The sequence below is a fragment of the Garra rufa genome, chromosome 7, assembly GCF_049309525.1.
Source record: "Garra rufa chromosome 7, GarRuf1.0, whole genome shotgun sequence".
Lineage (NCBI taxonomy): Eukaryota > Metazoa > Chordata > Actinopteri > Cypriniformes > Cyprinidae > Garra > Garra rufa.
The window spans coordinates 36,251,072-36,264,905 of NC_133367.1; the positions used below are offsets into that span (position 1 = coordinate 36,251,072).

At 33.1% G+C, this 13,834-nt stretch overlaps 1 protein-coding gene across 1 annotated transcript in view; it reads right to left on the reverse strand.

The window, feature by feature from the left end:
- Nucleotides 1-13,834, reverse strand: part of rbm20 (RNA binding motif protein 20) — an 86,141-nt gene that overhangs the window by 5,334 nt on the left and 66,973 nt on the right. The window contains exons 8-15 of the mRNA XM_073843703.1: nucleotides 11,320-11,463; nucleotides 10,825-10,956; nucleotides 10,668-10,747; nucleotides 8,021-8,630; nucleotides 7,647-7,739; nucleotides 4,391-4,952; nucleotides 1,408-1,515; nucleotides 899-1,020 (exon numbers count right to left, since the gene is read on the reverse strand). Coding sequence (XP_073699804.1) covers nucleotides 899-1,020; nucleotides 1,408-1,515; nucleotides 4,391-4,952; nucleotides 7,647-7,739; nucleotides 8,021-8,630; nucleotides 10,668-10,747; nucleotides 10,825-10,956; nucleotides 11,320-11,463 — 1,851 coding nt within the window. The remainder of the gene's footprint in view (nucleotides 1-898; nucleotides 1,021-1,407; nucleotides 1,516-4,390; nucleotides 4,953-7,646; nucleotides 7,740-8,020; nucleotides 8,631-10,667; nucleotides 10,748-10,824; nucleotides 10,957-11,319; nucleotides 11,464-13,834) is intronic.

Genomic DNA, 13,834 nt, shown 5'->3' on the forward strand with positions numbered 1-13,834 from the left:
TTAGGTAGGTTTTGGTGCTGGGATGCTGGTTTTAGCTGGTTTATGCTGGTCCTTTGCTGGTTTATGCTGGTCCTTTGCTGGTTTATGCTGGTCCTTTGCTGGTTTATGCTGGTCCTTTGCTGGTTTATGCTGGCGATTTGCTGGTTTATGCTGGTCCTTTGCTGGTTTATGCTGGTCCTTTGCTGGTTTATGCTGGCCATTTGCTGGTTTATGCTGGTCCTTGACCAGCAACATGACATCACTGTCAAAGTCTGATTCATCTCTTTCATTTGGAAAGAGATTTTAAGAGACAATTTACTCTTCCACTGATTCGAGTTACTTAAGCAGCTTCCATGTAGTTAGGTTGTCTGTAGTGGAACCTAATAGTGTAGCTAATCTCAGATGTACTGAGATTTCCGATTAATTTTACTGCATCAGGTCATTTGAGAAGAGATTTGAAGAAACGATTCACTGATTTGACTCACTTTCATGTAGTTAGCTAGCCTGTAGTATAGCTAATCTCAAATGTACTGTTGGAAAGAGAGTTGAGAACACCTGAGCTAGTCTGTATTGTATCTATCTCATATAACAACTGGAAAGATTGATTAATTTGCATAAGGTATGTGTCTAGCCTAAATATACTGTTTCATTTATCTACCTCATACTGACACCTATGGGGTGTGGATGTATGGGGTTTACAAACAAAAGAGTTTTTGCCATTGACATAATGTCAAACCTGCTCCAGTATTTATCAAGTGAAATGAAATTCAGAAATGTAAATGTTTTTATTAAAGCTCTCTGAATCATTAATCTACAGTCATTTAGGGTTTATGCTGTTATGTGGACATATAACTTCACACAGATAAGAAAAAAATTAGTGTGAAAAGAGGAACGAAGACTGCATGTTTGTATGTATGACCTGTAGGTTCCTGTAGTGAATTGTACTCCGACAGTGTGACGTCTTGGCTGTTTGTTCGCTGGTGTAAAACAAACCACACAGGTTGCAATAAAATCCCGTCCTTGGCACGATGAACTCCACACCTGCCAAAAACAACAAAACCAGCCAGAAATCAGAGCGACACCATACCAACACATTTTTCAGAGGCACATTTCTCATATACGTCTCTGTGAGTGTGTGCAGGGGTGTGAAGAGAGCTCTTCTGTGAGGGAATCTAGTGTGTTAGCTGTGTGGTAATCAGTACACAAGCTTGGGCCTCAAGGGTGCAATTCACACCTCACTCAGTAGGATGACAAATGCTCCACTGACATCAGAAGGCCTTAAAGGCTTCAGTCACCCACTGAGAGCCCACATCACAGCCAGAGCCATTCATTCAAGCGTTGCTATTACCATTGCTCATACTTTATTCTCCCTGACCAAATGGCGCTTGCGGCATTTCGGTCGACGCTTTTGTATTCTAATGGACGTACCTAACGGTATGCTGTGTTCACTGATGGCTTTCTCCTGGTCCTGAGAGGGTGACGCAGCAAAGATGTCGGTCGCCTGAGGTGAAGGGGCCGGTAATGAGTCAGGAATATCTGGAAGAGATGAATAGGATAAATTGAATGCTTTAGTGTTTGTTGTGTATCATTGATGTTTTTGTATGCAGCCTGTAAATCACATTAAAATGCCACTAAACATGGCCAAATTTAGAGGCAAGTAGATTTGAAATACAACTTCTAAAAAATCTTGGATTTTACAGGTTTTGTAGGTAAAAAACGATTTGTCGAAATGTCCAAATTTAAGGAGATTTTAAAGTGAAAATTCTGATATCTACCTACCCTCATGTCACCAAACACAAAAAAAAGTTATCAAAACGGAAAAGCTTTTCCACAAATGCTTTGCGAATTTATTCAGTTTTTGGTAAATTTTTGCTTGGTCTCATTCCAACTTTTTATCTAGCAATTGCGAGTTTATATCTCGCAATTTTGACTTTTTTTTCTCAGAATTGTGAGAAATAAACTCACAATTGCGAGTAATAAACTTAAAATGGCAATCTCGCAAATCTGACTTTATAACGCGCAACTGCGAGATATTAAGTCAGAATTGTGAATTTTCCCCTCAGAATTGTGAGTTTATATATATAGCAATTTTGACTTCATAACTCACAATTGTGAGTTTATATGACAAAAAAACTTAGAATTGCGAGTTTTTGTCACATATCTGACTTTAATTTTATCAAATGTAAGTTTACATCTCACAATTTCGACTTTTTTTCCTCAGAATTGTGAGATATAAACTCACTATTGTAAGTTATAAAGTCAAAATGGCAAAATATGAAGTCAGAATTGTGAGTTTATCTCTCAATTCTGACTTTATAAAGCACAACTGCGAGATATTAAGTCAATATTGTGAATTTTCCCCTCAGAATTACTTTATAACTTGCAATTGTGAGTTTATATATAGCAATTTTGACTTCATAACTCACAATTGTGAGTTTATATGACAAAAAAGTTAGAATTGTGAGTTTGTCGTCACATATCTGACTTTAATTCTCGCAATTGCGAGTTTATATCTCGCAATTCTGAGAAGAAAGTCAGAATTGCGGAAAAAAGTCAAAATTGCACATTTTTATCTCACAATTCTGACTTTATTTCTCGTAATTGGGAGTTTTTATCCCGCTATTTTGACTTTATAACTCGCAATTGTGAGCTTATATCACGCAATTCCGAGAACGTCAGAATTGCGAGATGTAAACTTACAATTGTGAGTTATGAATTCAAAATTGCTAGAAATAAACAAACAGTTGCAAGTTATAGCCTTAATTTTGAGGGGAAAATTCACAATTCTGACTTAATATCTTGCAGTTGTGCATTATAAAGTCAGAATTGTGAGATAAACTCCACAATTCTGAGAAAAAAGTCAAAATTGTGAGATACAATTAGCTTTTAGCATATCATGAGGTGGTGTAAGTTCTTTTTTTAGGATACTTTCAAGTGCACACCATTGTTTTCGGCATGCAAAAATGAACAAGGCATGAACAGTGATGTCTGATTCATGGACAAATTATTCTCAAGAATTTTTTTTTTCTTTAAATGAGTCAGGCAGAAGTCACAAAACACAAAGAGGTTATTATCAAAATTATCAAAGCTTTTCCACACAACAAAATTGCAAGTGTAATCAAGTTAAGTTACATTTTTGTTTGGTTCATTCAAAAAATATTAGCAGGGCTGCATCTAAAATTGTTGCAATTAACAACAAAAATGCAAATGCAAAAAAAGCTGTTTTGTCAGAATAATCTTGTTAAGTGGCGTTAGCTATTTTTAAGTTACTTTTGAGTGCAGCCTTGTGTTTCTCACAGCGTGAGCGGTGATGTCTGATTCACAGACACAATATTCTCAAAAACTTCTTTTTAATGAGTCCTGCTCAGTCAATAAATCTGAACAACTCAGTGAGTCTTTTGAACAGCATCAGGGTAGTCATTAATTACTCACCTTCATGTCATTCCAAAACCCATAAGACCTTTGTTCAACTTCAGAACACAAATGAAGATATTTTTGATGAAACTGTAGTACTCTCATTGAACGTGTAGCAAAGCATTTTTGTTTTCTTTGTGCACAAAAAGTATTCTTGTAAATTCAGTTGAACCACTGATGTCACATGGACTATTTTATCAATGTTCTTACTACCTTTCTGGGCCTTGAACGTGTCAGTTGCATTGCTGTTTATGCAGGGTCAGAAAGCTCTTGGATTTCATCAAAAATATCTTGATATCTCTTCAGAAAATTAAATAAGGTCTTACAGATTTGGAACAACATCAGGGTGAGTAATTAATGAAAGAATTTTCATTGCTTTAATCGTATGATTTCTGTTGGTCAAAATGAACCTAATGCGAAAATCTGCATGGGAAAATCCTTCGCCCTCATAATATAATTCCCAATGTGGATTCCTTTTAAAATGACAGGATTTCACCCACAAAAAATTGCTGATCCGTGGTAAGTATGACCACACCTTAACACTTTTTAGGTCTGTTTGAGGAACTACCAAGAACTACAATGCTATTAGTTTGAAGAAGTGAAATTCCTAAACACCACAGAATAGACACTGGCTATTGTTCTGGTAAGGTTCTGTAAAAGATACGAATTCTTCCAACATCGAAGTTATCTGGTCCTTCATAATGTTCTTAAAATGATTCTGAAACCTTTTAGTTGGACATTCGTCTAATGTTTTTGAAATGTTATTGACTCAGAAAGTTCACAGAACATTCAAAAGTAAAATTCCAATAATGTTTACAAAATGATCAAATGGAATGTTCATTTTTAAAGCATTTTTTTAAAAAAAACTGTACATTTTGAACGTTCAGAGAACATTCAGAAATAATGGTTTTATAACTTAATGGGAACATTAGCAAAATGTTCCCAGAACATATTTTTATTAGCTGGGATCGGGTCATAATGAACTAGTTTTGGGTACCTTTCTTCTGACTGTCCTGTTTGAGACATGGTTCCTTGTTGTCCATCTCCATCGTCTTTCTCTCTTCATTACTTAAGTCATTTACTTTCTCACTTTCACATGTGCTGCTGTTGTTTAGAGGCTCAGCTGGTGTGGTTGTGTCGACGTGTGTGTCCATATGAGTGGTGGAGCAGGTCTCTTCCAGAGCGCTCTTGAACTCTAGGGACGGGAAGCGGTTGAGTTGACACACCGGTTGCTCTGGGACAGATGGTCCTAGGGGTGTCTCTCCAGGGCTGGACTGAGCACCTCCAGAGCTTTCTTCTGGGACCAAATCCAGTGGTAAAAGCGTAGGAGGGTCCACCGGGGTTTCTTCACATTCTGTTGGGGTCTTCGCGTTTGGTTTAGGGCTCTCTGCCGTTGGCTGGCTGGGCTCGACTTTCTGGTCCTCCTCCTCGTGAAGATCAGGTAGATCAGGTTCAACTATAGAGTCGTCCTCACCTCCGACTTCATCTACTGTCACTAGTTCCTCCATGCTTTTAGGATACCAGCTCTCCTCTTCTCCATCATCTACACTTTCCACTCCCTGAAAACCAGAAAACATTAGAAATTACAACGCAATCTCATGACCAATTTTACGAGGTGGCTAATTTGTACGAATTCGTACGACCTCATTGGTATGACTTTGTACGATTTGTCTAGACCCCAGTGACGGTTAAGTTTAAGTGCGAGGTTAGGTCATTTGTACGAATTCATATGAATATAGGAACTCGTAAAATCTTTATGATATAACAAAAAAATACTAATTCGTACAACCTCACTTGTACGATTTTGTACGATTTATCTAGACCCCAGTGACTAGTAGGTTTAGGGGCAGGGTTAGGGGTAGGCCATTCATGCAAATTCATACAAATTGGGGAACTCATAGAACATGTATGATTTAGCAAAAATCATATAAATTTATACAACCTTTTTTTCGTACGATTTGTCTAGACCCCAGTGACGGGTAGGTTTAGAGGCAGAGTTAGGTCATTCATGCAAATTCATACGAATTGGGGAATTTGTAAAAAAAAAAAAAAAAAAAAAAAACACAATTTAGCAAAAATTGAATTCACTGAATTCATATGACCTTACTCGTATGATTTTGTACAATTAGGGGTGGGGTTAGGTTATTCGTGTAAAATCATACAAACCGGTAAACTTGTACAATATGTACGATTTAGCAAAAACCCACTCATATGATTTTTCTATGATTTGTCTAGACCCCGATGATGGGTAGGTTTAGAGGCGGGGTAGGTCATTTGTGCAAATGAATACGAATTGGGGAACTCGTAAAATACATACAATTCAGCAATTGAGTTCTCCAACTCGTTAGCCTGGGTTTTCCCATGCTGCTTTATACGCAGCATAATTTTATTCACGCTGCTAGGCAGCCTGGAGTCCATGGACCAAATTTTCACCTCAGATAGGGAACCAATCACAGAACGGGGAGAGAGCAGCAAGACGATAACGCCTTCTATGCGACTCACCGAAGCAGTTTGTTTATAACTATGGATCCAGCATGGCAGCAGACGCTAAGTTATCTTTCGATGCAGCTTTAGATAGTGTTCTAAGTAGTTTAGAATGCAAGTTCTACATACGTCGTCCGGTATGATTGAAACGATTGGCTATGAGCTACGCACAGGCGCATTTGATAGACATTCGTAGCACCCAATAAATGGCTCTGGGCATTCGTAAACCACGCCTCAAATATGAGAAAATGAACATGTGGTTCCCAGACCACGAATCATGACGTTGTCATGACGTGGTTTGGCGTTAGCCAGGCTACCATCTCGTATGAATTCACACTAATGAACACTCACTCGCATGATTTTGTACGATTTGTCTAGACTCTATTGACAGGTACGTTTAGGGGCGGGGTTAGGTAATTTGTGTGAATTCATACAAATTGGGGAACTTGTAAAACATGTAGAATTCAGCAAAAATCGTACGAATTCGTACGACCTCACTCATATGATTTTGTACGATTTGTCTAGTGACGGGTCGGTTTAGGGGTGGGGTTAGGTCAGTCGTGCGAATTTACACAAATTGGGGAACTATTGTATGATTTTGTACGATTTGTCTAGTGACGGGTCGGTTTAGGGACGGGGTTAGGTCATTTGTGCGAATTCATATGATTTGGGGAACTCATTAAATACATACGATTTAGCAAAAATCGTATGAATTCATATGACCTTATTCGTATGATAATTTACAATTAGGGGCGGGGTTAGCTTATTCGTGTGAATTCATACAAATCGGGAAACTCATACAATACGTACGATTTAAAAACCCACTCATATGATTTTGTATGATTTGTCTAGACCCCGATGATGGGTAGATTTAGAGGCAGGGTAGGTCATTTTTGCACTGAGTTCTCCAACTCGTATGAATTTGCACTAATGAATTCGTACAACCTCACTCGTATGATTTTGTAAGATTTTGTCTAGACCCCATTGACGGGTACGTTTAGGTAATTTGTGTGAATTCATACAAATTGGGGAACTTGTAAAATATGTAGAATTTAGCAAAAATTGTACGAATTCGCACGACCTCACTCATATGATTTTGTACGATTTGTCTAGTGACGGGTCGGTTTAGGGGTGGGGTTAGGTCAGTCGTGCTAATTTATACAAATTGGGGAACTATTGTATGATTTTGTACAATTTGTGCGAATTCATACAAATTGGGGAACTATTGTATGATTTTGTACGATTTGTGGTCATTTGTGTGAATTCATACGAATTGGGGAACTCATGAAATACATACTATTTAGCAAAAATTGTTTGAATTCATACAACCTCACTTGTATGATTTTGTATGATTTGTCTAGACCCCAGTGACCCAGGTAGTTTTAGGGGTGGGGTAGGTCATTTGAGCAAAATCATACAAATTCTTATGACGTTACTCGTACGATTTTGTACGATTTGTCTGCACCCCAGTGATGGGTAAGTTTAGGTGCGGGGTTAGCATTGTATGAATAATCTTATGAATTCATATGACCTCACTCAAACAATTTTGTACAATTAGGGGCGGGGTTAGGTTATTCGTGTAAATTCATACAAATCGATGCTAAAAAAAATTCAGCTTTGCATCACAAGAATAAATTACTTTTTAAAATATATTGACATATAAAACAGTTATTTTAAATTATAATAGTATTTCAAAATATTACTGTTTTCACAGTGTATTTTTTTTCATTTCAGAAAGCAAAAACAGAGATGAATGAAAGAATGTTTACCTCACTGTCAGCATCTCTGTCACACTTTGAAGACTCTATAGGTTTGCTGTTATGAGGAGATGCTGATCTTTCTTTTCTTTGATGTTCTTCCTTCTGTAATACATACAAAAGCAGTGCTATTAAAATATTGCCTGTATAGGCACATATATAATATAATATAATGTGTCAGTTGTGTTGCTGTCTATGCAGGGTCAGAAAGCTCTCGAATTTCATCAAAAATATCTTAATTTGTGTTCTGAAGATGAACGAAGGTCTTACAGGTTTGGGTCGACATGAGGGTGAGTAATTAATGACAAACTTTCATTTTTGGGTGAACTATCCCTTTATTGTTTAATATTCTTAACTATTAAATATGTGAAATATGTCGGACATGCCTGATTTTCAGACTCTTTCTCCTCTTTGTCTTGTCTCCGGCTCAGCTTCTTGCTACGTCCTCTGTCTTCAGCTATCCGGTTTGAGTTTGTGTCGTCCGTCACGTCTGACTCTGAGTGTCGAGGTCTGTGATAGTCGCCACCTTCCCTTCTCTTCGTTTTCCCCTCATGTCTCTGATGCTGCGGCCTGCTCAGTTTATCCGTCTTGTACAGCGAGTCTTTCTTGTAGAAGTCATCTATGGAGTGGTAGGAGGAGAAGGACGAACCCTGAGGGCTTCCGCGGGGGTACCAGTCCCTTCCCCGCTCGTCCCCGGGCCCCATACGCGGACTGATCCGGTCCCCGGTTTTAAGGTAGGGTTTCCTGCGCTCAGAGAGCCATCCATTGGGTCGATCTTCCTCGTCATTCCTCCAGTCGTCTCTCTCACGGGGATCCTCGTGGGGTGTCCAGTCCCAAGAGGGCCGACGGGGCCCCACGCCGTTGCTCCAGTCAGGCCGACAGGGCGGCCCCGGTGGACTGTGGGCGGAGCTACAGGAAGTAAAGCTTGGGCTGTGTGAACGCGGACTCAGAGAACGACTGACTGGACTGCGCGATCTGGCACGTTCCGGTAGGTACCTGCACAAAACAACAGAAGAAGTTTTGAATCAATGATAAATAAAAAGGAATAGTTCAGTTTACAACACATGTGCTGAGTTTTTAGAAATATACTATTTGCTCATTTTCAAAAGCTTTTATATCATTTTCATAAATGATAAAATGTCATGTGATGCGAATAACAAATAATAATAAAGTAGAAAAAAAATACACCTTTAATACATGTAAGCATAGTTTATTAATTCATTTACAAATATCACAAATTATTAATTAATAAATACCATTGAATCTTTGAGATGCTCCACATTAAATTAAATTAAACTAACTGACATAAATATTTTAAGTATCTTAAGATTTTAAATATCTTAATATTTTAAATTTTATTTAAAATGTTTTATTTTATTTTATAAGTTAAAACAATTCTACAATAAAAAAATAATAGAAGTTTACAGTAATAGAAATTCATAGCTTATAATGCGAAAAAATTAATACAATTCTACAATAAACATAGAAATTTAGATAATATTATCTAGAAAGTACCTAAAATTTTAAATGTTTAAAAAAATGCAATTTTAACTAATTAATTTAAAGTATACCTAAAATAAAAAAAAATCAATTTAGCTAATTATATAATATTATATTATATAATTATATATACATATATATTATATTAAAACACAGTCATAAAATTCTGCAGACATTTTCCCAATTTTTTTGCATGTTAGTTGCAAAAAATAAAAATAAAATAAAATCATTAATAGCACTTAAACTTGGAAAAATAAAATAATTTATAGTACTTAGATTTGGAAAAATAAAATAAAGTAATTTATAGGACTTAGATTTAGAAAAAAATAAATTTAGTTTAATTAAATAATTTATAGGACTTAAATAAAATAAAATCATCTATAGGACTTAAACTTGGGGAAAAAAATCATTTATAGGACTTAGACTTGGTCAAATATGATAAAAAAAACGTAAATTAGATTAACTATAAAAATACATTAAAAATAAATCATTTTTATTACTTAAACTTGGAAAAATAAAAAATAATAATTTATAGGACTTAGTTTTAGAAAATAAAAAAATTTAATAATTATAGGACTTAGACTTGGCAAAATTAAATAAAATAAAATCATTAATAGGACTTAAACTTGGAAAAATAAAATCATTTATAGGACTTGGAATTTTTTTTATAGGACTTAGATTTGATAAAATATATTAAAATAAAGTTAAATATTAAATTAAATATAAAAATACATTAAAAAATAAATAATTTATATAGTACTTAGATTTGGAAAAATAAAATAAAGTAATTGGATTTAGAAAAAAAAATATTAAATTCAATAATTTATTGGACTTAAAGAAAAGAAAAGAAAATCATTTATAGGACTTAAACTTAGAAAAATTAAAACAAAATAAAAAAATAAAATCATTTATAGGACTTGGACTTGGAAAAATAAATTAAATAAAATCATTTATAGGACTTACAGAAAAGAAAAGAAAATCATTTATAGGACTTAAACTTGGGAAAAAATTAATTTATAGGACTTGGACTTGGAAAAATAAAATAAATTAAATTAAATAATTTATAGGACTTAAGAAAAGAAAAGAAAAGAAAATCATTTATAGGACTTAAACTTGGGAAAAAATAATAAAAATAAAATCATTTATAGGACTTGGAAAAATAAAATAAATTAAAATCATTTATAGGACTTAGACTTGGAAAAGTAAAATAAAATGATTTATAGGACTTAGATTTGGTAAAATATATTAAATAAAGTTAAATTAAATATAAAAATACATTAAAAATAAATAATTTATAGGACTTAGATTTGGTAAAATATAATAAAATAAAGTTAAATTAAATATAAAAATACATTAAAAATAAATTATTTATAGGACTTCAATTTGGGAAAATAAAATAAATTCATTTATAGTTCATTTCATTTATATTCATATATATGTGTGTGCGCTTTTTTTATTATAAATGATTATATCCAGACAAAACTGAAATGAAACTAAATTAAATTAAATTGTAAAAGTGTGTCCTGGTCTCACCTGTCAGTCTCCTGCATCTCGTCTCTCTCTCTCTGGGAATTGATGTCGTGGATTATAGAGTCAACATCTTTACCCGGTTTCTAGATCAGAAAGAAAACACTTTGAGCTGAATTTGTTCAAATCCCAAGGTCCCGATGAGCCAAGACGACCCACGTACCTTCAGCTGCAGCTCCTTGTATCTCTTGGACATGCGGATGAGCAGCTTCTGTCCGTTGACGGTAGCGGGCTGCAGCTGGTAGTACTGCACCATGGCCTGCGCCGCCTCCACGTACGCCATCTCCAGAAAAGCCTGAAGCACACGTGCGACATAAAATGTGTCAAAAGTGATCCCAACAGATCTTCAGGATATTCTTTTTAATTGCACAATAAATCTTCGAGACATTTACAAGATCAATTCAACGCCAGGCATTTCAGGCACATGTCAAACTTGGCATCAGACCCAGAATCGGATCCAGTCTGTACTAACAGGACCAATCAAAAAGTCAGATTTGATTAACGAATCGGGTCGATGGAGACATCATCGTGTCACGGTTTAAATCTAACAAGATAAAGTACATGAAGTGCTTGTCTAAATCTTTTCCTGCAGTAGCCCAGCGCAAACCTTGAACCATCCTCGTTTTTGAACTAGAATTCTGGCTAAAATAATGTGTACCTGGTGCGTGGAGCGCATGAGGATGTAGTTGGTCACTTTGCCGAAGGGAAGGCCCAAGTTGATAACGTCATTTTCCGTGCAGCTGCCCTCCGGGAGGTTACAGATGTGCACGACACGACCAGGACACGCTTTACGCTGAAGAAACTGAGAAAGGACACACTAGATTAATATAATATTACATATTAGACATGTTTGTTTATTTGAATACACAACTGAATACATCAACAATATGTAGATGAAATATTTGTGGACATTTAATTAGCAGTTGTGTTCAAACAGATGCATTATCTGGCACCTGCTGTGCTCACTAATGCCCCCTACTGGTGATGATATGCAATATTGATACTGAGTGTAGAAGTTGAGGGTCTAAAGCAGAGATGTCCACAATAATGACCTTTGATTGCATAACTTAATTACTACCTTTTATTTCCTTTTTTAATATTTTTGTTTTCTGCATGTTAGTGTTACCACAGGACTTGGAATTGAAAAAAATAAAACATTAAATAAAATACAAATAATTTTAAAATTCATTAATTGAGGCTATTTCATGAAGGTAAACATAATTCTACAATTAAAATCAATAATAAAAAAATCTAAAGTAACTTAAATTTAAAAATGGTAAATTTTAGGTAAATACTATATTTTGTCCCTTAATAGAAATGTTGAATTCAGCTAATTATAGTATATTATATTATATTCTATAATTATATATTAAAACACAGTCATAAAGTTCTGCAGAGATTATCTTTATAATTTATTTCCTTTCTTTTCTGCATGTTAGATGCACTAGAGGACTTAGATTTGGAAAAATAAAACAAAAACATGCGTAGGACTTCGATTTGGAAAAATAAAATAATTTATAGAATTTATATTTGGATAAATAAAATAAAACAAAACATTTTATAGGACTTAGATTTGGAAAAATAAAATGAAATAATTTATAGGATTTAGATTTGCATAAAAAAATAATAATTTATATACTTTAGATTTGGATAAATAAAATAAAAAAAAATTATAGGACTTAAATTTGGAAAAAGAAGATACATTTTTTTTTTTTATAGGACTTAGACCTGGAAAAATAAAATAAAATAAAATAATTTATAGGACTTGGGCTTAGAAAAATACAATGAAATAATGTATAGGACTTAAACTTGGAAAAATAAAATAAAATAATTTATAGAATTTATATTTGGATAAAAAAATAAAACAAAATAATTTATAGGACTTAGACTTGGAAAAATAAAATGAAATAATTTATAGGATTTAGATTTGGATAAAAAAATAATAATTTATATACTTTAGATTTGGATAAATAAAATAAAATAAAAATTATAGGACTTAAATTTGGAAAAAGAATACAATTTTTTTATAGGACTTAAACTTGGGAAAAGAAAATAATTTATAGGACTTAGACCTGGAATAATAAAATACAATAAAATAATTTATAGGACTTGGGCTTAGAAAAATACAATGAAATAATGTATAGGACTTAAACTTGGAAAAATAAAATAAAATACAATTATTTATAGGACTTAGACTTGAAAAAAAATTATTTATAGGACTTAAACTTGGAAAAATAGAATCATACTAATTTATTGTTGTTTTAACATTTTTTTGCATTAAAATGTAAAAAAAAAACAATATAAGTAATTTTTTTATCTATAAACTTTTACATTTTAATATATCAATAATAATTAATATAATGTATTTATTTTTCAATTAAAATGAAAAACAAAAAAAACTATTTGGGGAAAAAACATAATACAAAAACCTTCAAAAATGTATTGATATTTTTGTTTAATTCTAAAAAAAAAAACATTTAATACATTTTAAATTCACTTTAACATTCCTTTTTTTGCCTATGATCAAAGATCAAAGACATTAACATAATTCATCAGGTTCAAATTAATTCTATATAAGCGAACCAAATAAAATAAAATTTTAAGCATACTGAAAATTTAAACCTGATCTGGAAAACAAACCAATAAAAAATATAAATAAAAAAACACATATTAATGCAAACCCTTCAAAAATGTTTTTATATTATTGTTTAAATAGAAATAAAAACATTTCATACATTTTAATATAAATCTAGTTGGATATAATGCAACATTAACTTTTGATTTTTGGCCCTTCATATTAAAAAGTTCAAACATCTCTGGTCTAAATGTACATTAACATAATTCCTCAAGTTTAAATTTATTATAACTTAGCCAAAAACATTAATTTATCCAAATAATTACAACATCTTTAATGTTCCCAAATTTATCCAAATTTTGATATTATAACATTTTATATAAAATCTCATAATAAATATGTAAACTTGTATATTATATTAATTCCAATCATTTAAAAAGAGCATAAAGTCTCTGAAATGTAAAAAAGTAATTTTAACTATAATTTAAAGATAATCTAAAATTCAATTCTATATTGTTATACTACAATTTAAAGACGTGTTGTTTTATCCAATTAATCCGCATTACGATTTTTTTTTTACAATTCTTAATGAATTAAT